The 27,316-nt window shown below is 48.0% G+C and overlaps 1 protein-coding gene across 1 annotated transcript in view; it reads right to left on the minus strand.

Annotated features, from left to right (window-relative positions):
- The window catches only part of scn8aa (sodium channel, voltage gated, type VIII, alpha subunit a), a 43,584-nt gene that overhangs the window by 4,913 nt on the left and 11,355 nt on the right, over positions 1 to 27,316 (minus strand). The window contains 21 exon segments of the mRNA XM_067240543.1: positions 55 to 325; positions 454 to 558; positions 714 to 851; positions 985 to 1,038; positions 1,369 to 1,653; positions 6,183 to 6,305; positions 11,260 to 11,433; positions 12,011 to 12,165; positions 12,303 to 12,420; positions 13,811 to 14,284; positions 14,547 to 14,903; positions 15,398 to 15,571; positions 18,804 to 19,042; positions 19,312 to 19,447; positions 21,856 to 22,140; positions 23,404 to 23,670; positions 23,672 to 23,713; positions 23,932 to 24,138; positions 26,236 to 26,377; positions 26,540 to 26,603; positions 26,916 to 27,137. Of these exon segments, the coding sequence (XP_067096644.1) occupies positions 55 to 325; positions 454 to 558; positions 714 to 851; positions 985 to 1,038; positions 1,369 to 1,653; positions 6,183 to 6,305; positions 11,260 to 11,433; positions 12,011 to 12,165; positions 12,303 to 12,420; positions 13,811 to 14,284; positions 14,547 to 14,903; positions 15,398 to 15,571; positions 18,804 to 19,042; positions 19,312 to 19,447; positions 21,856 to 22,140; positions 23,404 to 23,670; positions 23,672 to 23,713; positions 23,932 to 24,138; positions 26,236 to 26,377; positions 26,540 to 26,603; positions 26,916 to 27,137 (4,032 nt within the window).

Raw genomic sequence — 27,316 nt, forward strand, 5'->3', positions numbered from 1 at the left:
AAGTAATACAACAAATAACTAAAACACAGAAATGTTTTTACACTTGACACTTACCAACTACAGAGAGGATGACGACCACCACATCAAAGATGTTCCAGCCATTAGTGAAGTAGTAGTGGCGCAGAGCGAAGAGCTTGAGCACAAACTCGGTGGTGAAGGCCACGATGAAGATGAAGTTGACCCAGTAGAGGATGTTCTCCGTCTCGTCCGACTGGTCGTCCGTCTCCACCATCATGGTGACCATGTTCAGGCAGATGAGGATCATGATGGAGATGTCAAAGACCTGCTGGGTCACAAAGTCAAACACCATCCCCTGGATCTTGTTCTGGCGAGGAGAAACGACGAGAAGAAGAACACGGCCATTAGAATGCATCGCTGCCACACAAAGCACTGACCCATTTGGATCATGTTTTCTGTGACTGTTTGTGATGAAGACGCAAGTGGAGGGCAAACCTGTGGTCGCGGAATAGGCTTTTGGGGTTTTTTGGAACCCAGTTTCTTCATGGCATTGTAGTATTTCTTCTGTTCTTCTGTCATGAAGATATCCTGACCCCCAAAGTATAGGGGATACACAAAGATTTGGTTACAACCCCTATTTTTTATTAAGGTAAGTCTACCAGTGCATAAAACCAAGGGCAGAAGGACCCGAAGCAGACATCCTTTGAAATGTAGAATTTTAGCATAGAGAGGGCATGCCAGAAAAGGGTATTTATCTTTTTCTTCTGCTGGTTGAAGTTGTCAATGATCACACCGATGAAGAGGTTGAGGGTGAAAAAGGAGCCGAAGATGATGAAGATTACAAAGTAGATGTACATGTAGATGTTGTCTTCATAAATAGGCTGGTCTTCCACCTAAACAGAGATGAAAAGTTCAACATGCTAATTCGACAGGATTGCATATGGTATTAAAATAGCTGTCATTACCTCTTGCACACACTGCACAACACATTGTTTTAATCACTGACACAACGGTATGTTATAGTACCCTTCTTGAGTCGACTGCTGCGTACATAATGTCCATCCAGCCTTTGAAAGTGGCCTTTTAAAAAGGGGAGATACAAGTCAGATTAACGAGGGTGGAAGCCCCAAAGAAAATGTATCATGTTCAAATTATGGCAAGAGATACCCAAACCAAACCAAAATATGATGTGTGTCCTGCAAAAGAGCTTGGAAAGAAACAAGGAAATGAGGAAAGAGTGCCGAAAAAGCAACAATGAGGAAAAAGACATGAATAGAAGCACAACAGAGCCTCGGAGCACTTTGAGAAGACATGGATGGACAAGTGAGAGGAGAAAAGCACAGCTGGTGAGCGACAGAGAAGAGAGAGACACGAGGACAGGATGGAAGAGAAAAGAGGGGCCGCTCTCACCACTTGGAGCAGGGCAAGGTAGCCGGCGCCGACATTGTCAAAGTTGATCTTGACATTCTTCCACCTGACCTCAGAATAGTTTGCGGCCATGAGGGCCAGGCATTGCGTTTTGTTGTTGACCACGTCCGGTTCAAAGTACGCCTCGGCGGTTTCGTTAAAACAGTAGTAGTACTTGCCCGCAAACAAGTTGACCCCCATGATACTGAAAATCAGCCAAAAGATGAGGCAAACCAGCAACACATTCATAATTGAAGGGATGGCACCCACCAAGGCGTTGACTACCACCTAGACCAGACCGGGGAAGACAGGACATGACAGAGTGAGAGCCTTGAAGCCAACCCTGTGACACCAAAACCCTGCCTATAGAGCGCTGCTGCATACTGCTATGGCATCTGCTCAAATGTGGCTTTTGTGTGTGGAAAAAAAGGTGTGTTCTAAACACAGAAGTGGAATTCCGTCGAGGTGGCATCACGCATTCAGCTGTGGCCGTTTGGATATTTGTGACCTTGGGTGTAGGGCTCCTGCAGTGCATTTAAAAGTACAGGGAGAGAGCGGTGACGGTCCCGTTTTAATTAGGACTTCACTAATGTTACCGCATCCCGCTTTGATCTGATCCGGCACGTGGCTGGCCCAGGGGGGAGGAGCACATGCACTGACACACCACTTTGTCTTCCTGATAGTCCAGGCTATGGTGCAGATGAATGGACCTATGGACGATCGCAATACCAGTATGCAGCCTCAGCTCTATACTATACAACACCCCCCCCCCCCTCCCCCAATTAACACTCTCTGACACTTGGCCTAACACATTTTTTATACACCCATCTCCCAGACTAGCACATTTGAAATGTTAGTTACATACAATGAATAATAAACACTACAGCATTCTAATCTCGTCAATTCCCCGCCTTAGATCCAAAGTTTAGCCCCTACTAGCATCTAGCCGGACCACCTCCCGTACACTCATTTGGCAGTAAGCTCAGCGCAGGGTGGAGCGCTCACTAACAGTGTCAGGCAGGCCGACCAGCAGCTCTCAGGCAGACAGCTGAGCATGCATGTCTTTCGCAGACTCATTTGTGGAGCCATATTCCCTCCTCATACAGACAAGACACGGGATGGGGCGGGGCGGGGGGGGGGGCGTCAGGGGGGGGGTGGCGCTGAGCTCTCGGAGCAGGATTCTCTCAGCATGTGCAGAGTTTGATAAAGGTGTCGTCGTACTACTTTTTACATTTTGGGTCTGTATGTGATCTTAAAGCGTTAGACGCTTCATTTTTAAATATTCAGGTGTTTAATATATGGACTGCCATGTATTTGATTGCAATTTTGAACACAAACAGTATGTACAGTAAACAAATACTTATATTATCCATAGAAAAATGAATGTGAAATTCAATCTTTCTGGGTGCTGGGATGCTAATAGTGCACTGCATGTGAACACCTCCCGCTGGTCCCATAGGACAGACAGCAGTACACTTGCTGAGAGAACGACCGCTAGCTGTGGCTCTAGCTAAGCTAGAACTGACAGGTTGAAAAAATTCCAGGTATTTAAGACTAGGGATGTGCTTTTTTTATCAAAAGAGGGAAAATGGCTTTCAAAAGTGCATAATGTGCATCGGCAATTAGATAGTACATGCGTGTTACATGGCATTGTTGTGCAATCTCAAGAACCATTCAAATCAATAAATAAATAGATAGAGAAATGTGTGGATAGAGAGATAAAGAGATAATGGCCGTATCATTGCTTGCTTATAGGTCTAATCAGTGTATGGGACCGCTGCTGTGACTAACAAACATATTGTAAGCACGGTATGGATCCTGTAAAACAGGAATCGAGACCTATGAATCCAATATGGCAAAACCTGTGCCTGGGTGTCACTGTTAATAGGAATATCAATGTGTCGTCTGCTAATCTTTAATATACAGTAGCAAAGGGCTCAGAGTTGATATTCAATGGCCCAGTGGTAAACATTATCATTTGCAATATCCTGTTGATCGTCGGCAGTCTGTTGGAAAATAAACCAAAAAAATGCAGTAACATTCTTATTACTTGGTCATTGCGGACAAAGCTCATAAGCAGAATTGGGAAAAAAGTATTGTTCTAAGTGTGACCGGCATAAGGACTAGTGACGGTGTCATTCTCGTAGGATGCATTGCGCAAAAAAAGGACGAATTAAATTCCAAAAGCAGCAATAAGAGAGAGCATTTAAGAAATCAGTCAAAACAGCCCACAGTCATTGCATGTTAGGCAGTGCAATGTGTTCTATATTAAGCTGCACTGCCAGCTGTTGAGTTGCATTGGCGTCCTGCGTTCCAAGGTGCCAGAAAACTCAAGGCAGAGGGAATGTAAAGGTTCTCAACATTCTAACTCTCCAGAATCTCTTTCATATGGTGTCATCTCTCCATTCGCGTACTTCCCTGTCCATTTATTTATCGCGTTGACCTCAATTTTCATTCAGTTTCAAACAAAATGACAAGTCAATTGATGAACAAAGACATTATAAAGGAAGTAAATTGGTACAGCGGGATCAAATTCTTGCATTAATTTTTTGTTCACTTGCATTACTGGGCCACCCTCACTTCATACCACATACACTCTATGAATGTGGTCATTCATAGGCGCATTGGTACAGGACTGAAACATTCTACAACAATGAGGTTCCATTATAACTGTACCAAACCTCAAAAATGACACAACTGTTCAGACCAGTCTAGACTTATCCCTACGCAAAGTACACAAACTGACAGCTACCACATTGGTATTTGTTTCTGCATTCATAAGAACATCCATGAAGCTTATCCAGGGCCTAAAGGTTCTGATGTCTGCTTGTTTTGGCCACGGCATCATTTTTTTATTCCGCTGGATAAATAATATGAATGGGAAATTTCTGTATGAATGGAATTTCAAATTGAAAAACTATCCTCAGAAAAGAATAGGAATGTCCTACACCTGGTCTGTCATTTTTGGGGCATTGAGAGGGGAGACACATTCTCTGCCTAAAGGGTTGAGAGTGTTGTCCTAACGCTGTCATGATGGCCCCTGCCACCCCCCTCCCCCCTCCCCCCACCCCCTTCCCGATCCACTGCTCTGATAGAGATCCAACTGGGCCCAGTGTTGCCTCCCAGTTTCCCTTCCTGTGGGAGTGGAAGGCAACAGGATGTGGGACCTGTAGTATGCGCTGTGTTGTGCCATGACATGGTGACAGTAATGTCTTGAGATGGCAGCTTCACATATTTCCTAAGCTTCTGCCTTGGGTCAAAATCCACCAAAAACCAAACCAAATATGTTAAATCTGGCCTGTGTGCTTACGTACTGTACATTGACCAAATAAGTCCATACCAAGTCAACTATTATTCATTTGATTTAAACTACGAGACTAGAATTGTTTTTAACAAGTCCGTTGGAAGTTTTGACCCCAAAGAAAGTCAAAAGAAGTAACTGGCAGAAGCTTAACAAATACTTTCCTCCCAAACCCACATCAATGTGAGTGTGTGGTTTTCTGTCTCAGTCCCTGATACAGATGGATCCTGGACAAGCAGGAGAGAGTGCGGTGGTGACCCGCACGGCCGGCTGGCCCAGCGGAACATGGGCCGAGATGGAGTGAGCAGTGGAGGAGGAGGAGGGGGAGAGGGGGAAGGCAGAGTGCTGCACAGTGCTGCACATGGAGGGGGTCTGGAGGAGGGGAGTGGGGACTGTGGTACAGAAGAGAAGCTCAAACTAGAAGACAAGGCAACCAGTCCAAGGGTAGAGAGAGAGGGAGAGACAGAGAGAGGGAGGGAGAGAGAGAGGGAGAGACTACAGGTGACAACAACCAGGCCCAACCCATCACTACCCCACCAGTCACAATGTGGACCAATCAGTTTGTAGAACATCGCAAATAAGATGGCCGAAACAACCAGAGAAACCATTTGGCCCAAAGGCTTGCTGCTTTAGAAGAAACCAATGAATCAGTAGAAGACAACATGGTTCATGGTTTGGGCCAACAAGAGTTGCAGTATTACTGCTGCTTCCATTGTTATTATGGTAACAGATTCCTCCACATGGTTGTTTCCAAGTCATCCTGTGAGGTCAGGCTTGTGTTGTGACTGGCGAGCGAGGGGGGGGGGGGGGGTGGAGGGTGGAGGGGTTGGAGGGTGATTGGGGTCCCTGGTTCCCACTGGTTGTTCTCTGAGCCAAATGTATTGGGATGGGGTGAACTGGGTAGGTAGGTATGTGTTAGGGTAGCGGGGGACAGGTGGAGGGAAGGGAGTTCTAGATTAAAAGCAGTAGTTGAGAATTAGGTCAGATGAACAGCCAATTGTTGATTGAAAATTTTCCATGAGATGGCATGTTGTTTGGCATATTTTTGATACAGCTTTGACTAATTTCACATTAACATCTATCAAGCCAATCCAAAAAAAAGTATGAAATAAGCAATTTTCTAGTCTTGTGTGATGAGGCAGCTTTATGGCATATCCTGCTATTTCACAGTTTTCTTCTTTTTTTTCTCAAACAGAGTTCTAAAAAATCTCAATCCAAATAGGGATCATAACAAAAGATTCAATTTCATCTAGTATAATATTTATTTTGGTAAGTATAGCATTTACTATAGCTGCATCATGACTTGGGTTTTTTTTCACGTAGAAAGTAAATGGATTTGTGTACATGGAAAGGTGACTTCCTGTCTTTAGTAACTGGTCTTGAAATTCCCCCCAATATGATTTTTGTATGTTTTTTTGTTCTCTCATAAAGTTTGATTCTTTTTGATCAGTTTCTAGCATGCTTTAACTGTTGAATGGGCATGCGGAAGGATCAGCTGCTTAGCTTTGGCTCTTACCCTCATCCCTTCAAAACGTGACAAGGCTCTGAGGGGTCTCAAGGCCCTTAGTGTCCTGAGTGATTTAATGGGCCCTAGATCGGAGTAGCCCAGCGCATTAGCTACAAGGCTGACTATAGACACCTACACAAAAACAGAGAAGCAAAAGAGGTTCCAAACTGTTAGAAGTGAGAATATTCACTAGGGAAGAGATGGCCCTGGCATAGGCGGAGACTTGCTTGACATACACACATAAATCTATGCATGTATATGCATGTATAATATTGCATTTATACATGTATATACACTGAGAGAGAAGGTCATTGTTTAGTATAGGTTTTATGTGTGTCGTGTATTTTAGTAGCAGTAGGCCACAGGGATTTGTTTCAGATATTTTAGGGCAGTTGACGAGGCGTGACATGTCCTTTGTACCTGCAAAGAAACTTGTGGTTGAGAGGAGAAAAAAAAGAGAGAGGAAAGGGAAAGAAAGAGAGAGAGACATAAGACTCAAACAGGGGGAAAATTAGGCAGACTAGTGTGCTGCATGACTGATTTAGTATAGATACAGGCGAAGGGGTCGGGGTGGGGGGGGTCGAGGGAGGGAGGGAGGGAGGGAAGGTAAAGAGGTTACCCCTGTAGAAATTCATAGAAACCCAACAGACTTGAGAGCCTTACCCTTGCCCCTCTAACATTGTCTCTCCATGTCGCTCTCGGGCTGGGGCATAAAATCCCATACAATTTAAGACAGAAAAACTAACGGAACCTAAGAGAAAGAATACAGGTAAGCATATACATGTGCGTCATTTCAGCCAACGTCTTTTGGATCATTTGACACACATTCAGGTATTCACAAAGTAAACCAAGGAGAGCCACAGTCACATGAACCACACACAGAAGAGGGGATGAGGGTTAAAGGGAAGACCGGCTGGTCATTAGCACTGGACGGCACTGAAAGGACGGAATGGCACACAGTCGAATCATAGTAGAATGACGCACAGCAATGTAACAGTAGAATTGGACAGTAGAGTAACAGTATAATGACACGAAGTTACACCACACCCCCTCAAAGAAACTGATGCGTCCTGTACTTTAACAGCGGCTGCTGCCGTCTAATGCTCTCAGCTTCCTGAGGCTTCAAGAAGTAGATTTGAGTGTTTTCAATGTCCCTCAAGAACATCGTTTGACATCATGTGTGCAGCACCTTGGGAACAGGAACATCCAGCTGAGCTAAGCTACTTGACATATAGTCAAGAGTCGTTAACAAAGAAGGAAATGGAGGATGAGGAGAGTGGTCAATAAGATGTACTTATGATGTACTTAGGAGATGCAAGGAGGGAGAGGGTGTGAGTGCAGGAAACTGTCTGCCACAAACCAGACAAGACCAGTCATTAGAGGCTCCTAAGAGGGGAGGGGGGGGAGCTTTTATCAGAGTAGAGTAAGGATTCAGGATGGGGCAAACTTCAGTCCATGCTAGAATGTGATTGGCTTGGGAGCGTTATCGCGATAATATTCATCCAGAGCCATTATTGTGTAATTTCTCTCGGGCTAAACCTGTCTAACAGGCTCTAAGTCAATCTATGAGGTATGCATCTCTTCCTTAACAGCCATGTTTTATACTGTACGAAGCGAGACCTGGGGTGAGAAAGCACCAGTTTCTTGAGAAAGTGTATATTTAACAGTGAACACATTTGAAGGCACCTCCAACACCGACACAACCGGTCAAACTCACCGCCAAAAGTTCACAACATCCAAAGCTGACCAGAGTCACAGAGGGGGGATTTCTAACAAAGGCAAAATCTTCATTCTGACGGACATTCTTACTGTGATAATGGTGAGCATTATCACAACAGTTCGAGATGGGACTCTGTCTGAGTTGGACGTAACCAGAGAGGGAAAGTATTGGACAAAGACCATTAGTTGGTCTGGAGCATGCTATTGTGGTCCTGCTGTACATTTCTAGCTTGCTATCCATGATCTTTACAGATGACTTGCCAAAACGCAAATCAACATGGACACGGACGTTCCCAACTACGAAACAGTAGGCCCTGTGTTGAAAACAGCTCACTTCTGGCAAGCCACTCCACACACAATGGCGAGTATTACAACAAGTGAATGAAGATTTTGCCTTCATCTACAGTTCAGTATGTGGGGTAATTGTCACCTTCAGCCTGACCCCTTGGAGTGCCCCCCCTTCAAAGGAAGCGTGGCCCCCCCCCCACAGCGGGCCAGCCGTGTGGGTGACCTCAGCGTCCTGGCGGCCCCTTCACTGCAAGGCAAGGCCAGTGACATCTGGGGCTGTGATCCCATGATGGCGGCAAAACAGAACAGAAACAGAAAAGACAACACGACTAAAAACCAAAGGAACAACAAAAACAAAACAATGGTAAAACGTCTAAAGGAAAATGTCCGATGGAGGATGAATCCACTTCCTCTCGACAATAGTATCATTACGAGGAATTGTAAGGAAAGGATTGTATATATATTTATCCATATACAATGCTACCATGTGCTACACTATTTAGTTTTTTCTATACAGTATATATCTTTTTTTCTCTGAGAAACATGAATGAATTCATTAACATGTATTGAAGATAAAGTACTTCCGATTCCTGATAAGTTTTTCTATATTATCTCTCTGGCTGACTTCTAATAACAATATTATAGTGACATTGAAAAGGCGGCAAATGAAAAGATAACCAAAACATGAGATATCGAAACACAAAAGGTATATGAAACACACACACACACACAGAAGTGCACACACACTCAAAAGTAATACATGCTAATGATGGTGTCCCCCTTGTGAGCCCACAGACATGGTTATCATAACCAACGACACAGGAGGCCAGAGGCCCAGGCCAACACACCACCCAGACGCAGAATGACAGCAGCTTTTAAAGGGGGAGACCACTAGTCAGGACCCAACTTACCGCCGGCCGCCTGTCCCCACCATCATTACATTTCAGCACAATGTCAAACATTCCTGGGGTAGAAGGAGGATGGAGACTTTAAGGGGGAACTGGTGGAGGATGGGGAAAGGGGTGGGGGTGGGGTAGGGGGATGGGGGATGAGGGGTCATTTGGGTAACAAATGCTTGGGGAAACGTAGAGTCCTGTTTTTTCCCCAAGTGTTAGGTCACAACAGCACACTGTGGTTATCATCACAATCCCTGGCTCTGGAGGAGGCCCGAAGCGTTGTTGGGAGGTGAGGGGTGCGGGCTACAATGCAGTCAGTCCATGGGGGAGGAGTGAGGGGGAGACGGTAATTTTGAAACTATAATGTGATTTGTCTTTGGCAGAATCAATACTGAGGGTGGAGTGTCTTCCATAACATCCTTATATCAGTGTCCGTATTCTCTTAATTCCATTTCACACGCATCAAGAGCTGGAGCCAAATGCATATTGGTGAAGACATGGATCTGTGTGTCCACGGTGTATGTGTGATGTGTGGTCATAATGACTGCCAGTATTAACTGTCACTGTCATTGTGTAAAATTATAATTGAAGTGTGTTTACTCATCAGTTTTAGATGCTACTGTATACGTAGAAAAAAAAGGGTTGATTAAGGTTGATTACTCTATCATCTGGCCCACTTCAGGTATTTTAGCAGTTTTTCTTTCACATATTAGATGTGTGATGTGTTATATTCTGTAGAGAGTTGGTTAGTTCAAAGTGAATGTCAGAACATTGGGAGATTCTTCGTCCATCCATTGACATTGTACTGGGCCGTAATAATTTCAGTGCCCTTATAAAGTGTAAAATTATTAATTTAGTCTTTCACATTCTCAAATGTCTTTAATGAAATGTATTCCAAAACCCAAATATGAATGAGTCAAAGTATGGGATGAAGAATTTCCACCCGTTCCAAGATTTTCAAAGTTACCTCACAGAAGGAGCAGAGAGTGAGAGCTACACAGAGAGATACAGGGAGACTGAGACACATAGTAAACAGTTAGCAAGTTAAAGACAGCATTGGACACTTCAGACAAGGACACAACTTTAACAAAGATCCTGTTGTTGGGGTGAGCACGGCTTGAATATACAGATCAATAAACTGGATTATTGATTGGCTGATTCTAATTTGTGATGATATTTGTATTACAATATCAGAGTATTGACATTTGAATCTTTTGTCTTGTTTAGAATTGGTCTCCATTTGCGCATTAAGGGAAACAGACAACACAATTCCTTGCTTGTTTGAACACCAATGGTAAAAAATGAATAAAATAAAATAAAACTCCAGATTTGCAAGCAGAGAATCCCCTTTTATATTCAAGCGTCTCAGGACTGACAGGAACCCAAGTAAACACAGGGAGATATTGTTGCTTCATGGAGATCTAAAAGGTGACAGGCATACAGATGTACTGTATAGGTGGTCTGTGTAGTTTATGCCATGTCATCTTAAATGACTATTAGGACAATAAGACTGCAAAAATACCACTGATCATAGTGTGTAAATATGCCTCTCACCCTTTATATGCCATGAAAGTTCTCAATAATTTTTCTATTCTATCTCTTCCCTAGCAACATAACCACACCCTGGTCAGCAACAAGGGCATCTACTTTATTCTACGGGGGTGAAAAAATTATATGGAATGTTACTCATTACTTTGTGATTTAACAGAAATCATACTTCACTCAACATAAAAAAAACTCTATACATGTAATGTATGATTTATAGTATAAAAATGCATATATAAAATAAAACTGTATAGTAAAACGTTCATGTAGTATAAGTCATAATAAACAATAATTATTTTTCTGGTAATCATTTTCATTTTCTGGTAATTCATTCTATATTTAATATTTTTATTATTATTAATATATTTTTTGCTTGGTCTGTATTTGTTTCTCTATGATACATCACTACTGCTGCCCCCAATGCCCGTAACAGGGTGTGATTGAGGACCACTTACTGTCCTACCCTAGCCTCCTACCCTAGCCTCCTACCCTGGCCTCCTACCCTGGCCTCCTACCCTAGCCTCCTACCCTGGCCTCCTACCCTAGCCTCCTACCCTAGCCTCCTACCCTAGCCTCCTATCCTAGCCTCCTACCCTGGCCAACACGTGAACGTTCAGTATTCAGGAAGGTGAACTTACATCCACAATGAAGAAGTCGAGCCAGCACCAGGCGTTGGTGAAGTACTTAACAAAGCCATAGGCCACCCATTTGAGCAGCATCTCCAGGATGAAGATGTAGGTGAAGACCCTGTCTGCATACTCCAGGATGATCCGGATGGTCTTCCTCTGCTCAATGTACACATCCTCAAAGGCCTGGAGGAGGAGACAACAGCAGAGGAGTTGGGGGGGTGCGGGGGGGGGGGGGGGGGGGGGGCATGACCGATCACTAACAATCATTCACAGTTTGGGATTGGGGGAGGGGAACAAAGGGGGATAAAAGCGCCTGTGTGGAGTATACCTCCCCCCGTCTTCCCAGCGCTGTGCACTGCTCTTATTTTAGTATCATTTGACATGCTTGAGAGCATCGGGCCTCCTGGCACCAGAAATAGATCCCCTATCTAATAAATGGTACAGTCCATTAATCACGCCCGTGGCCCCTCCCCGCCGGTCCCCCGGCCTGGTGCAGCTCAGCCCCATCTTGTTCTGGCTCGCATCAACCCCCGCCCCAGACACCGCGGCAACGGGCCTCCTCTGCCGATTTTCGAGTCATGTCTCAATCTAAACCCCCCTGTTGCTTGTGTGCAAAACATTATTTGATGGTTACTGGTGACCCCACGCCGAATCCTGCAGTTTTTTTATCCCGAAATTGTACATTTTAGGCTCTGGTGTTTTGTTGCCGGCGCAGAATGCAGAGTGTGCGGTACGAGCGTCTGTGTGCGTCCCTCCTCACCAGCGCGCCGCTGCTCAGCAGGATCATGAAGATGATGAGGGTCTCAAACCAGTTGTGCTCCACGATCAGGTAACACGTCTTCCTCAAGAACCACCAGTGCTTCCCCCAGCCGTGGGTGATGGGCACGTCACAGCACTTGTACTTGGCAATGCAACCTGGCAGGCAAAAGGCGCGGGCATCACAGTACATAAATGCACTCGGAATGAGGAACAGTCATTGAGGCCAATAGACCGGCGTATTGAGGGTGTGTGTGTGTGTGTGTGTGTGTGTCGGGGTGGGGGCTCCACCCTACCATCTGTCCAGCAGGCGTCGGGGTCCAGATACTCCTCCACCGTCTCCACCACCACCTCCTCCACCACGTCTGGCTTGATGTCAATGGTGCTGCCCTCTGACGAGCTGGTGTCATCCAGCTGCACATGCACACACGCACACGCACACACGCACACACACACAGACAAACACAGACAAACGCACACAAACGCATGTTTACTCACATCGGCCGTCCTGAGGCTGCACTGTCCCCAGGGCCTTTGGAATCCCCCAGGACTCCAGTGGGTGAGGAGAACACACAGTACTAGCCCACACCGCAGAGCTGATGTCCATGCGGACCTAGTTAGTGCATCTGTGTTCAGATGAGGCATCTAAATAACCCAGCCAGGGTATGAAACCGGCCAGCAAATGCACATTACCATGGAGACAATACAGTTTCTTATATACTATTATTATATTTACATTTACATTTATGCATTTAGCAGACACTTTTATCCAAAGCGACTTCCAAGAGAGAGCTTTACAAAAGTGCATAGGTAACTGATCATAACAACGAGATAGCCCCAAACATTGCGGGCAGCCATAATTAGACCAATACGCTTATTGGTCAAGAGAAGGTCTCAGAAGTCCGCAAAAAGGTTTGCAAACTTCTGAAAGTTCGCAGATGTCTGCAATCGTTTTTTACGGACCTAGCAACAAGTGGTTGCCTTGAAGATGTAGCAATTGACCTTGACAACATGGTGTCTGCTCCAGATTCGTCGTGTTTGATTTGGGATTTTCCCACGTATTGTTGTAGTATATAAGAAACCAAATATAGACTTTGGACAGGTCTGCAAACACTTTGTTGCTTCGATTTGTTAAAACGTTTTAGCAAATCTCTGCTTACAAAGGCGTTTGCAGGCCTGTCGAAAAGTCCACATTTGCAGTTTGTACTGAAGCCATAAATTACCCTTCCTAAACGATTTACACATCTACTGCACTTATCCACAGCATCTGAGAGTGAATGTGAAACTGAAATGGAGACTCAGAGATAAATAGCACATTCAAATCAGTAACAACTGAGATTGGCTCTGTGCTTTGGGTGGAGGGGTGCTATCGGATGGCAGAGCCATCCATTCTGCCCGTCCTTAATGCATTTGCTATCGTTGGGAGAAAGCCACAGGTCAGCACATATCCATTCCATCTTCCAGGCCGAATGATGTTGGATGAGGGCGCTGAGTAATGGAGTTTACATCAGGGCTTTGGAGGGAGATGGAGGGCAGCACAAGGAGAGCAACACCCCTGTCCACTGCATGGTGAGGGAGATGGGAACCGCAGCAACAATGGGGTAGGACCTTGCAATGACAGCACGCATGCAATATACATATACAATAAGCTCAGCCTTATATTCTGCTTTGCCTATATACGTAAAGATGAAAGAAACGTAACTACCGCCCCAAGCATTTGGCGAAGTGAGAGTAAAACCGAGGCAGAGTCAAGCGACCACCTGTTAAACACCCGACTTTTAAACGTCCCCCCCCCGGTACGCACCTCCTTGCTGTTCTCGTTCTCCGACTCGCTGCTGAAGTCCTCCGTGTTGAGGTTCTCAAAGTCGGACTCCCCCACGGCGATGGGCACGCACACGGTCAGGTTGGGGTTGTGGATGAAGGACATGTGGTCCTCGTCGATCATGTATTTGCCCACGCTGCTACCGATGCCGCTGGTGGTGCCGTTGCCGTTCTTGGTGTAGTCCAGGTCGCGGTTGATGTCCGCGCCCGTGTGGTTGGCGATGCAGTTGAGCTTCTTGTTGTACATGTCGTCCAGGGGCTTCTGTTCGTCCTCCATGGGAGGCTTGCGCAGGACGCTGGCCATCAGCACGCGCGCCTTGATCTTGCCCCAGGCGATGCCTTTCTTGATGCGGATCACGGAGATCTGGAGGTTGTTGAGCTCGCCGTCGTCATCGGTGGCCGCCAGGTTGTCTGCGCTGAACGAGCTCAGCAACAAGGCAAGGAACAGGTTCAGCACCTGGAGAGGGCGGAAGACACACGCGCTGTGACCCCCACCTCGTCACATGACCTCCCGTGAGAGGACTTTAACACTCTTCACAGGACCCCGGCGATAAATAATCCATAGTTATCTCAGGTCTTTGACCAGTACAATGTGACCTCTCTCTATATTTATTTGTTTCTTTCTTTTTCTTTCTCTCGCTCTCTGTCTTCTCCCAATCTCCCCCCTTCATGCTAAACCCAGAATCAGACACCATATCCCTCCACATCTCCAAACTCACCACCAGGTTACCGATGACCATGACCATCATGAACACGATCAGACACATGCCCTGGCCGGCCACCTCCATGCAGTCCCACATGGTCTCGATCCACTCCCCGCACAGCACCCGGAACACGATCAGGAACGAGTGGAAGAAGTCGTTCATGTGCCAGCGCGGCAGCTCGCAGTCCCTGGCGATCTTACACACGCAGTCCTTGTAGCTCTTTCCAAACAGCTGCATGCCCACCACGGCGAAGATGAACACGATGATGGCCAGCACCAGGGTCAGGTTCCCCAGGGCGCCCACGGAGTTCCCGATGATCTTGATCAGCATGTTGAGGGTGGGCCACGACTTAGCTAGCTTGAACACTCTCAGCTGGGCGTGGCACACACCAAAGATATAGCAGGAAAAAGAGAGAGACAGGGAGAGAGGGAGACAGGGAGAGAGAGAGAGAGAGAGAGAGAGAGAGAGAGAGAGAGAGAGAGAGAGAGAGAGAGAGAGAAATTGAGAGAGTGTGTGTTTGAAGGTTAGAGAGTGTGTGTGTGGGTATGTTTGTGGGAAAGGGGGGGTTATGACAGGAGATGAGAGAAGAAAACAGAGGACAGCACAGGTTATCTACTGGGGCAGTGAGCAAGAAAAAGACAAGTGTGATTGAAGCCACAGTCGTTGAGCAGGTATCGCTGTGCTGATAACCTTTAGCCCAGACATACAGCATACAGAAGCAACTATCAGTCGCTGTTCCTGCTTCCCCTAAAGAGATGTATCATCACCACAACAGAAACTGAGTTACCGTTCAACCAGTGAACGCATTCACACATTAGCGTGTCTCATACAAAGCATCGTCGTAGGAAACAGGAGGGCTCGTTTACCAAACGGAAGGAGCGCAGCACGGACAGTCCCTCCACATCGGCCAGCGCCAGCTCCACCAAGCTCAAGGTCACGATGAAGCCATCGAAGCAGTTCCAGCCTTCCTGGAAGTAGTAGTAGGGGTCCATGGCCACCAGCTTGGCGAACATCTCCACGGCAAAGATTCCAGTGAACACCTGGCGAGAGGAACATGAGCATGAACCGAGGTGCCCTGAGAGGGACACTGTGCGAACAGGACCCACGTTGGGCAATCTCCCTCAATCCAACGCTTAAGCTGTTCCAGACGTAATTGAAATAAAGTTGCCCGTGACTTCAATCAATAATGGTGACAGTGGGGTTGTTGCCGGCGCGCGCGAGGGAAATGTGCCACTGTCTCGTACTGGCGAGGGTCTCGTCTGTGGTCGACGAGGAAACTACAGCTCTAATGAATTACTAAAGGTCGTCTTTAATCACTGCGTTGACACTATGAGTGTTCATAGACCAAGGTGTGAGGGCGGAAGGTGCCCTCGTGTGTGTGTGTGTGAGTGTGCGCCAGTGTGTGTGTGTGTGCGTGTGTGAGTGTGTGTGTGAGAGCGTGTGTAAGTGTGTGTGTGTGTAACCAGCTCTGGAGAGATGACTCATACATCAAGGTCATCCTGGAACTCCCTCCCTGATGTAAAGCGTGTTACTTGTCACGGTGTGAGGTGGGGTAGGACCCAAATGCACAAGAGTTGGTAGGCATTGTAGAACAGAAGGGGTTTTAATGTCAAAACGGGGAACAGATAGGGTACTCACAGGGACATGGGTAGTAAGGACAAGACAAAGACTGGACACAAAACAGAAACCTAAATACACAGAACCAAACGACACACAGGTGGACACAATGAAGCTAACTAGACAGGTGAAGACAATGACAGGGAAACACTAGGACAGGGCAAAACCAAAAACAACAGGGGGGCACAGCTGGGGCCGTGACAGAACCCCCCTCTCAAGGGACGTCACCCGACGTTCCACAAGGCAGGGCAGGGGGTCGGATTAGGTCCGTAGGACGACCTGGAGGCAGGGCAGAGGGTCGGGGCAGGTCCGGGATCGACCCGGAGGCAGGGCAGAGGGTCGGGGCAGGTCCGGGGATCGACCCGGAGGCTGGAGCAGGTCCGGGGAACCACCCGGGGGCAGGACGGGCACAGGGGACAGGCACAGGGGACAGGAGGCGCCTGGGAGCGCGGACGAGGAGGCGCCTGGGAGCGCGGACGAGGGGGCGCCTGGGAGCGCGGGCAATGTGGCAGGCGGCAGCCAGAAGTCCTCGGGCGGAGGAAGAGGCGGCCAGAAGTCCTCCGGCGGAGGAGGCGGTGGCCGGGGCACAGGGCTGGACCGAGGCTGGGGCAAAGGGCAGGACCGAGGCTGGGGCACAGGGCACGACTCAAGCTGGGGCACAGGGCAGGAACGAGGCTGGGGCACAGGGCAGGAACGAGGCTGGGGCACAGGGCACGACTCAAGCTGGGGCACAGGGCAGGAACGAGGCTGGGGTACAGGGCAGGACCGAGGCTGGGGCACAGGGCAGGAACGAGGCTGGGGCACAGGGCAGGACTGAGGCTGGGGCACAGGGCAGGAACGAGGCTGGGGCACAGTGCAGGAACGAGGCTGGGGCACAGTGCAGGAACGAGGCTGGGGTACAGGGCAGGAACGAGGCTGGGGCACAGGGCAGGACAGAAGCTGGAGTCGGGGTTGGGGCTGGAGCCGGGGTAGGAGCCAGGTCTTGGTCTTCCTCTGCAGGCTTCGGGGTCCATCCAAGGCTAGGCGGGTCCCTAGGAAAGGGTTGAGAAAACTCTCTGCCGGGTCCATTTGTGGTCTTGTCCTTCTGTCACGGTGTGAGGTGGGGTAGGACCCAAATGCACGAGTACAACACCTTGATCATTAGCCAGTATCTAATATCAATTTAAATTACATCTAACATATACACATGCATTTGTCATTATGGCCAAATACATGGGAGACTATTTTGTTCATGTATTCTCATTGCTCATTCATTATGCTATGTGTTCCTACTGTAATCAATATTGTGTATCAATGAGAGTCCTGTATAACCCAATTGCTGCAGTGGCAGTGGACAGGTCTAGAATACATTCTGTAGGCTGAGCAGCCCTCTAGATGCTGGGTGGAGACGAGGGCTGTGGCCTGGGTTCGCACTTGACCTTCCAGGTCTATCTTCTAGGATTCCTGAGAATGTCGGCTTTCGTAAAACTCTGGGGCTGACGTGTCCATATTGCAGTATTCACCTGATTTGGCTGTATGTCGTCTTAGTTTTCTCTACTCTCTACAGATTCAGTCCTCTGACCTTCGTGCCTCAGGGACACTTTGCTGCTACCAATGTGTGTTTCAACAGTCATTATTCTTGTCAATGTGTGCGTCACTCTCTTCAGTCACCTGGTAGTCTAACACTTAGAAACCCAGAACCTGAACTGATAGTCACGTTGTTCCAGTGGAGACAGACATTTTTCACAACCCCCACAAGAGTGACATAATAACATTCCTTGATAACACTGTTAGCTATCTAGAATGTGCTAGAACCTCGTTTTGAACAGCCCCTGTAGGTCCAGGTCAAGGCTTTTCAGAGCTGTGATTCAGGCACCATTTTAGCACTGCTCATCGATCAGGCCCCATGAAATATTAATGCAGGCCTCCCACCAGTCAGCCAGGCACAGGAAGCCTGGGCCCAGAGCTACAGCTCAACCAGGAAAGTGGAGAGAGAGAGGGAGGGGGAGAGGGAGGGAGGGAGAGAGGTAGAGGAGGAGGAGAGGGAGACAGTAAAATAGGCAGTATCTCGATTACGCATTACGTCGTTTGTGTGTGAGGGAATGTGCAAGCGAGTGTCAGGGAGGAAAGGGGGGGGGTGGAGAGAGAGAGAGAGAGAGAGAGAGAGAGAGAGAGAGAGGGAGAGGGAGAGGGAGAGGGAGAGGGAGAGGGAGAGGGAGAGGGAGAGGGAGAGGGAGAGGGAGAGGGAGAGGGAGAGGGAGAGGGAGAGGGAGTGTGTGCCTGCGCGTGTAGTTTGACAGACAGAGACCGAGCAAGTGGGAAAGAGAGCAAGAGAAGAACAATCCAAAGGGCCCCTGGAAGAGAAGGAGGCTGGAACACAAGCGAACAGTGGGGGGTTCGGAGAAGGTTTTCATTTAGCTTTGAAACGACCATGAAAGACGTGCCAATTATCAATACAAACATAACGCCTCCCTCTTGGCAGATGAAAGGAGAAAAGGTCTCACAACAGACAACACGACCCTCACAATACAGAACAGAATACCAGCCAATGACAAACGGTTGATTTGTAGCACCACACTATGGATGTACTGATAGGATAAAACACACACACACACCCCCCACCCTCACTCATTCATGGACACACACCATACCACAACCACACACACGAATCCTCACCAGGTTGCCCACCGACAGCACCCCCTCAAATTGGGGGGTCATGGGGTAGTGCTCCATGGCCATGAACAGGGTGTTGAGCACGATGCAGATGGTGATGGCCAGGTCCACAAAGGGGTCCATGACGATCAGGTTGACGATCTCCTTGATCTTCAGCCAGGTGGGACAGCACCCCCATATGAGGAAGGTGTTGGCAAACTTATACCAACATGGCGGACACTTACGCTGGGATTCCTCCAGTTCTGGTGGATATAGTGTGGGGGGGGGGGAGATGTTAAAACCAAACGCAAGGGCCACTTCTCCAACCCCAAAATCAAACAATTTCTATCTACGTCTCGGTGTCATATGTGTATCGTGTGCATGTATCTAGCAAACATAATGATATGCGAGGCCAATAAGCAGGATATAGGCATACGTCACTCTGCTTAACCAATGAGAAGAAGACATTGGCGCAGGAGGCAGCGTAGCATGGCGCTAGCTAGCTAGCTAGGGAAAAGGAAGTTGGCAGTACCCTCCACTAGTGTGTTGGTGATGACGCTCATGACACTGTTGGCCCGCTCTTTCCGCCCAAAGGAGGTATTGAGCTGGTCCACAGACACCATCAGGGAGCCCGACAGCTTCTTCTTCACCTCAACCTCAGTAGTGGGCTGTCAGGAGGAGAGGAAGGGTCAAGCACCGACGGAGAGAGACGTGAACACCATCCGGCAGGGCTGCGGCGCCACCGCTGGCCGGCGGAGGGAAGTGCGCCACAGGGTGATGGGGTTTTTAAAGGGCGGAGGGATATTTTTATGAGGGTAGTCAAGGGTATTGGTCATTCAATGATCTTCATCATATCAATGCTGATCTTATATGCCGAGATATTTGTGTTGCAGAAGCATGCAGGTCTCAGCCAATGTGAGCGCAGTGGAAGAGGAATATTTGACCCTAGATTGATGCACGTTCATTAAGTTATCATGATCATATTAGGGGTACTAGAATATTCAGACATGGTGCGGAGATGACTTTAAATATGCAGTGTTGTCATGCAATGACAGAGACTAAAGTTCTCTTAAGAAAATGATTCTACCTGTAATTTTCAACTACACATCGGAACTAGGACCTAATTACCCATGGCGACCGTTGTGTCGCAGCATTGTAGGCGATTGTACGGGGGACGATTAGTCGAGATTGTTCAAGTAATCATGCGTCTGCATGCTCAAAGTCAAGGAGAGGAGAGGAAAGTATAGACACCATAGCCATTAGTTTTTATCATGCCTGCAAAAAAAATCCAGGACTTGTTATAGGATTAGGCTGTCGAAGCCCTATCATGCTAAGTAGCACTAGACAAAGAATTTAGTTCACAGTATGTTGGTTAGTTTAGGGAAAGTACTGAGTTGGTTAGCTCGGCTCGAAACCTTTAACATCAGTAAGAGATGAGATGGTGGACGATACAGGGTAATGAATGAACAGGACAATGACAGGGGGAGAGTGAAGCTGTAGAGCAGTTAGACCCTCCTCTTTCATCCTATCACCCAAAGCCTGCATCTCCCTGATAGCCCGCCTCACACCTGGCCTGCTTGTCTGTCTCCTTGACAGCCTGACTGGCCTTCTTCCCTGTTTGCCTTCCTGCTCTACATTCTCCTTCCACAAAGGAACCTTCTCTTCTCCGAGTTCTGTGTTATCACTACAGACATGTTGGATGTAAGATACGGACCTATCCAGACTTCTGTCTACTAGTGATGTGTCGTTCGTGAACGATTCGTTCATTTTGAACGAATCCTTACAAGGACTCGGGAGTAACGAGTCCTCTCAAAGAGTTATTCGTTAATTTTCTCGTGGCCGCGCATCGGGACTGTTGCATAGGCTCGTCCAAGTAAACAGAAATGATTCGTTCATTTCCCGACTCGGTCTTCGGGTACGAGTCTTTGGATAATTTTTCACGTGACCTGCATAGGCTCTGTAGTGGTAGCTAGCGGAAACGCTAGAGGGAACGATTCGTTCATTTCCCGACTCGGTCTTTCTACGAGTCTTTGGATCCTTTTTTCACGTGACCCGCATTGTATTTTTTACGTGACCTGCATAGGCTCTGTAGTGGTAGCTAGCGGAAACGCTAGAGGGAACGATTCGTTCATTTCCCGACTCGGTCTTTCTACGAGTCTTTGGATCCTTTTTTCACGTGACCCGCATTGTATTTTTTAGTAGAGGAAACAGTTTCCCCATTCCCTTTCGCGTGGCCGCTGTTTTAGTAAGACGTGAATGATATTCGCTAAAGTCATCATACTGACTGGTTTTGTTATTTACACACAGTTTAGTGCAGTGAAATTGTTTGCCGTGATAATTAAATGCTAGTGTGATAATAAATGACCAACTCATACAAACTGTCATGATACATTATTTGAATGCAAAAAATTATTTTAAAATAGTATCTGCTGGTGCACATGTCATGCACTAACCTACATGAGAATATGATACGTGTTTGCAGTGGACGGATAACCCCCCCCCCCCCCCCCGTTGAAATGAACGAATGACTCGAAAAAAGATTCGTTCATTTTACTGAACGAGATTCAAAGAACCGAATCAGTAAAATGATCCAAACTTCCCATCACTACTGTCTACAGAAGTCTGGTTATTTTCCGATGAAAACAAACAAACTGTGAGTCTGCCAGCTGAATACGTTATCAAAATGATGTATTGAAAATCCTGGAATGAAGGACGTTTTTTTTTAAGTGAATGGATGATGGATGACTGTAATCACACGCTGGGCATAGTTATATGAAAAATTTGGCTGGAAGCCACTGAAAGACCCAGACAAAAGAACCGTTTTAGGAGTTAAATGTAAAACTGTTGGATAAATTCCCTGTGACTAGTGTCGGAGGGCAGCATACACTCTGGGGGAAGGGGGGGCGACTCTCAGCAAAGATAGACACAGACTTGCAACAACGGAAAGTGGGAAAACTGAGAGACTAAAAGAGGGAGCAGGGGGCCATGCCTAGACGGTAGGTGGGTGGGGGGGGGGGCGTGGTCTACTTATTGACTTCCTTACACTGTCGTCAGAAGCTGCCTTATCTATTTTCACCTCAGGCAGAAGGCGTCCGCCGGAGCCGGGCCCGATTAGCGACACCACGCCGTTGCAGTCCACCGTGCTGTTCCTCTTGCCGTGGTGGTAGCCCGTGTAGCTGCTGCGGCGGTACGGGCTGAACAGCGAGCCGCGCCTCTCCTCGCACTCCTCCACCGTGCTGTGCTCGTCGTCGGCGAACTCGTTCTCCGAGCCCACGTCCTTGGAGCGGCCCTTGAAGCTGAAGATGCTGCTCTTGCTGTTGTGCCGCGACAGGAAGGGCGACCCGGGGATGCTGAGGAGAGACTGTTGGGGGGCGGGGGGGGGGGGGGGGGGGGCGGGGGGGGAGCGGGGGGGGGGGGGCAGTGACAGGGGAAGGTGAGTAAGATGGATATCGCAAGCCAGCTTGTGTAAAACCCAGGCATTGATTGCCCTGTCGTCGTCCTCCTCCTCTCTCGTCTCCAGACCCTGGAGGTCAGTGTGAAAGGCAACATCTGGGATATTTCTCGTGGGGAGGGGGGCCATATATCCCTGTATCCCTAAGGGAGAAAGGATCCTAATGGGAAGTGGTCATGTGACTTAATAAACACAGGAGAAAAAAAAAAAAAATCATAATTGGGTCAGTCATATCCTGGACCAGCAAGGTCACACATGAGACACAGGCAACACAGCTGAGCACTACACGCACCAGAGGAAACAATACGTCCAGAACACAACCCACCTGGACGAATCCTCGGATTGATTCTTCTCCTACAGTCGTGTCTCCTAAATCTGCTGAGCGGATTCATTTGAGGTCACTGGCCTGGCAGTGCTTACAGTGGTTGTGGAAGAGACCCATGGTATCAGCACAACACTGTTTACAGTGACATGATACCACAATGGCCATTATCAGTGACAAAAACAAGTCCTTTTGTGAGAGTTCTGCATGGGAGCAGAAGTATTAGGAGTTTTTGATTACTTGCAATGGTGTAAAGTCTTATTTGTTGTCAGAAAATTCTCTCCAACCATTAATTCCCCCCCCCCCCCCCCACACACACACACACACACACTCCCACCCAGACCTGGAGGGGATAAGTTCCTAGGTTCTGTTTTGGACGGTTATGAAAATACGCGGCGAAAAAGGAAAAAGGGCTAAACGCAGCTGGTTGGCTGCTCCCACTGAAACATTCATGTCTGCACACTTAATAATTCAGGCCACGGATGCACGCTGCTGTATCTTTAGCCACGACAAACACGGCCCCATCGCCACCGCCCGGCTCCAACAAGGTGATGCTTCTGAGCTCGGGTTTGACCGAGTTTAACGCTCAAGGCCCAAATTAAAAAAACATCTAAGTTTTTGGGTTTCCTTCAAATGCTGCAATACAGTTTATGTACGTCTGGGGTATTTAATCAGCTTGATCTGTGTTCAACAACCAGATGGAATATAGTTCGTAGAACACAGGAAAATGAAGTTAAAATTTCCATTGAGAGAATGTTTTATAGTATTTTGTTTCATGTTTTCAACGGAAATAATTTGTATCTGTGGCTTAGACTTCCCCCAGAGTGATCATGTGACCCGCTGGTCCTCACCTGGTTGATAATGGAAGACTTGCGGCCTAAGCGGTTGTCGGGGAAATGGAAGCGGCTTCTCTTGCTGCCGTCGTCCGACTCGGAGCTGCCGTCGTCCGACTCGGACTTGACGAACTTCTCGCTGTCGCCTTTCTCCTCGCCGCGCGACTGCTCCTTCTGGCGCCACTTCTTCTTGCGGTTGCGGCGCTCCTTGGCGCTCTTTGAGCTCAGCTTGGACATCTCAGAGGAGCTGCAGGACATGTGGCCATCGCCGTCGTCCACCACCCCCGTCCTCTGACACGGTGCCCGCCGAGGTGGCCATGTTGTTGGCCTGCAGTATCCACACGACACCCAGAGGAGGAGGGGGAGAACAGGTCAGGACTGATGACTCGGCGACCCGACTCACCTTCCACAGGGATCGAGCCACACACACAATATCTAATGACCTTACCCACACGCGGTGAAAGAAAGAAAAAACTGTGTGAAGAGATAAATGGACTACAACCCTTCCCCCCATCCACCCCTACACACACACACACACACACTGACCTGGGCATCCTCCTGCTGTCTCTTCAGCTGCTCCAGCATGGCCTTGAACTCGGCCTCCTTCTGCTCAGCCTCCTCCATGGTGGCCTGGTTCTGCTCCTCGTACGCCATGGCCACCACAGCCAGGATCAGGTTCACCAGGTAGAAGGAACCCACGAAGATCACCAGCACGAAGAAGATCATGTAGGTCTTCCCTGCCGCCCTCAACGTCTGGAATGTGGAGGGAGAGGGAAGGAAGAAGGGGAGAGAGAGACAGAGAGAGAGAGAGAGAGAGAGAGAGAGAGAGAGAGAGAGAGAGAGAGAGAGAGAGAGAGAGAGAGAGAGAGAGAGAGAGAGAGAGAGAGAGAGAGAGAGATGAAAAGCATGAAGGGACTTGTATGAATGGCTATCTTAGATTCCCTAACTAACCTAAACCACCTTATTATTGTAGATCTACATGGTTTAGTACGTGTACACTGCAAAGCCCTTGTACTTAAAATGGAGGACATCTATATTGGATTTGGCCTGTATTAGCAAAACAACAAACTGAATATTCCATATCCATGGCATTCACACAGTGAAATATCTAAATGTGTCATTCTGGTTTGACAAACTATTCTTGCAGTGCACCATAAATATCTCCCTGCATTTCCTCAGGTGCTCAGCATGGACCCAACTTTGCCTCCTTCATCAAATGAAGCCTTCAGATCTGCAATTTGACCTACTTTCAGTAGGTGTACTCACACATACACACCAGCCAGGCATCTATTTACAATGGGTGGGGACTATCCAATCCTCTCATGGAGAAAGTGTGCGTCTGAAAATGGACGTACCATTACCTTATGATGGAGATTTTCATTTTGTGGAAATGTTCTATCAAAATGAAAATCTCCATCATATGGTAATGCTACGTCCATTTCCAAAACCTGATGTATTAACTATATTACAGAGTTTTATCCTGTAACGTGAGTTACTTTCATTCTCCCTCAGTCGGCCTTCGCAAAGAGTCGTCAACAACCAGCCAAACGTTAAAATGAAGACCTCTGATCGACTCCCCCTGCCCCCCCCCCCCCCCCCCCACGCTCCTCTCAGCGCAGGGGGAGGTTGTCTGTGGGGAGCAGAGAGGAAAGCAAGGAAAGACTTCCTGGGATGTGGCAGTGGCAATTCCTCTACACATCAATTATGAATGCAGTTTACATGCAGCGCTGGGGAAGAGTATCACACAGTACACACAGCACACACAACACACTGCGGCATATCCAGCAAAGAGATGGTGGTGTGTGTGATGGGGGGGGGGGGGGGGCTGACAGTCCAAACCATTGTTTCCTTGACCCCTATGACAAACACCAAACAGGGGGTGCCATCGCAAATATACCCTGGGTGAATCTTCAAGGCTTGTGCTTGAGGAGAAAGTGTACACATGCACTCTTTTCTACATCGATAAGGAAACTGTAACGCCACATCTACAGTCATCGACTCAGGATGGCTAGCTAAATGGCTGTCAAACACAAACAGTTTGTCTACTGACCAAAGACAAAAAAGGACGTGATTAGAATCAACTTGCAAATTGCCCATGACTTTGCATGCAATATTGAAAGAATTTCTTTGGACTATGATCTAAAGTGAGCAAAAAAATATTTGCTACTACTGCCTCTGAAAGTCCCATATGAGAGTCCTGTCTCCCTGATTACCCATAGTGCAATGCTCAGGTAAATATTTAATACTTCCTCCCCGTTCGTGTGTGTGTGGAGGAAGGCAGGAAGGCCTAAGTGTTTCCAACATTACAAAGGCCTTTCTGTCTTCTGGGCTGCGGCACGTCAGCCTGCCTGTGGATGGAGATGAGCCTTGGAGAGGGTGACTGGTGACGGAGGTGGGAGGGGTCGTTAATCTGCTGACAGGAAGCCTAGTCTTGTCTCATCTGCAGGGGGGAGTCCCTCTGTCTGAGGTAGATGGAGTGTGTCTCCACTCCTCACTACTGCTCACCCCTCCCTCTGGCTCTAGCAGCCCAGTGATGAGGAGGGGGAGCTCTGAAATATCCTGTTATCTTGATGTCTTGAAGTCTTAAACGACTAAATTGGCAATCTTATGTTTGGGGAAAAAAAACATTGTCATCGACAACTTGCTTCTGGGTTGTTAGGACGGGGTTGTTAGGGTTAGGGCTAGGTTGTTAGGGTTGGGGTGGTTGTTAGGGTTGGACTGGTTGTTAGGGGTTTTGGGCTGGTTGTTAGGGTTGGGGTGGTTGTTAGGGTTGGGCTGGTTGTTAGGGTTGGGCTGGTTGTTAGGTTTAGGGCTTGGTTGGTACACAGGTGGCGGTGCAGACAGTCTCACCAGCATGTAGAGGTTCTCCCAGAAGTCCTGTGTCATGAGCCGGAAGAGAGCTAGGAAGGCCCAGCCGAAACTGTCGAAGCTGGTGTAGCCGTAGTTTGGATTCCTCCCAGCTTTCATGCAAGTGTAGCCCTCTGGGCAGCGGCTGGAGAGAGGGGAGGGGGGGGGGGGCAGGACAGGATGGGAGAGATATAGAAGGGGGTCACAAAGCGTGAAGACCAATAACAAACCCGGCTCTGGGAGTTTGAGCTGACAAAGGAGAGCTGACAGGGTCCGGGCCAGACCGCTGCAGCAGACACACACTCACCCAGAGTCAGAGCTGTTACCGCACAGCAGAGCATCCAGCTGACCAGGCAGGAAGTAGAAATTTGCTATTGAGGGGAAAAAATAGATATATTTATATATATATATATATATATATAGTTATGCATTGACGGCAATGAGTCATCAACAAGTTTTAAAATGTCTCTGTGATAACAGCTCCCCAGATCTGTGGTGACTGTTTGCACTAGCTTGATCTCTAACTGTCAAGTTTGCCGATGCATTGTCAATTCAATTCATCCAAACTGGATATACTGTTCCTACAGGTAGGGTGAATCACATGCCCGTTCAGGGCAGTGCCAACTGGTCAGGGGGGGTAGCAGATGGCTGTGTACGCGTGCCCGGCCAGGCTGACCACTCACTGTCGTTATTGATGTACTCGGTCCAGTCGAAGCCCTTGCTGCCGTTGGCCAGGTAGTTCTCGGTGGCGTTGATTGGCCAGATCACACACTTGTGGCGCAGGTTGCCCATGAAGAGCTGGAGGCCAATGAGGGCGAACACACTGAGGCAGAAGACGGTGAGGATCATCACATCGGAGAGCTTCTTCACTGACTGGATCAGGGCTCCCACGATGGTCTTCAGGCCTGGACAACAAGAGCGAGGCACACACGCAAACGCACGCAGATACACACACACGGGAACACACACACGCACACAGACATACACAAACCATGGATGTGTTGCAGACGGTGTCGATGCTGGAGATGTCAAAAGGATTGTTAAGGGTCCTAACGCAATCATATATCTCACTCTCATGTAGGCT

Source organism: Osmerus mordax, chromosome 7 (assembly GCF_038355195.1).
Source record: "Osmerus mordax isolate fOsmMor3 chromosome 7, fOsmMor3.pri, whole genome shotgun sequence".
In the NCBI taxonomy this organism is placed as follows: domain Eukaryota; kingdom Metazoa; phylum Chordata; class Actinopteri; order Osmeriformes; family Osmeridae; genus Osmerus; species Osmerus mordax.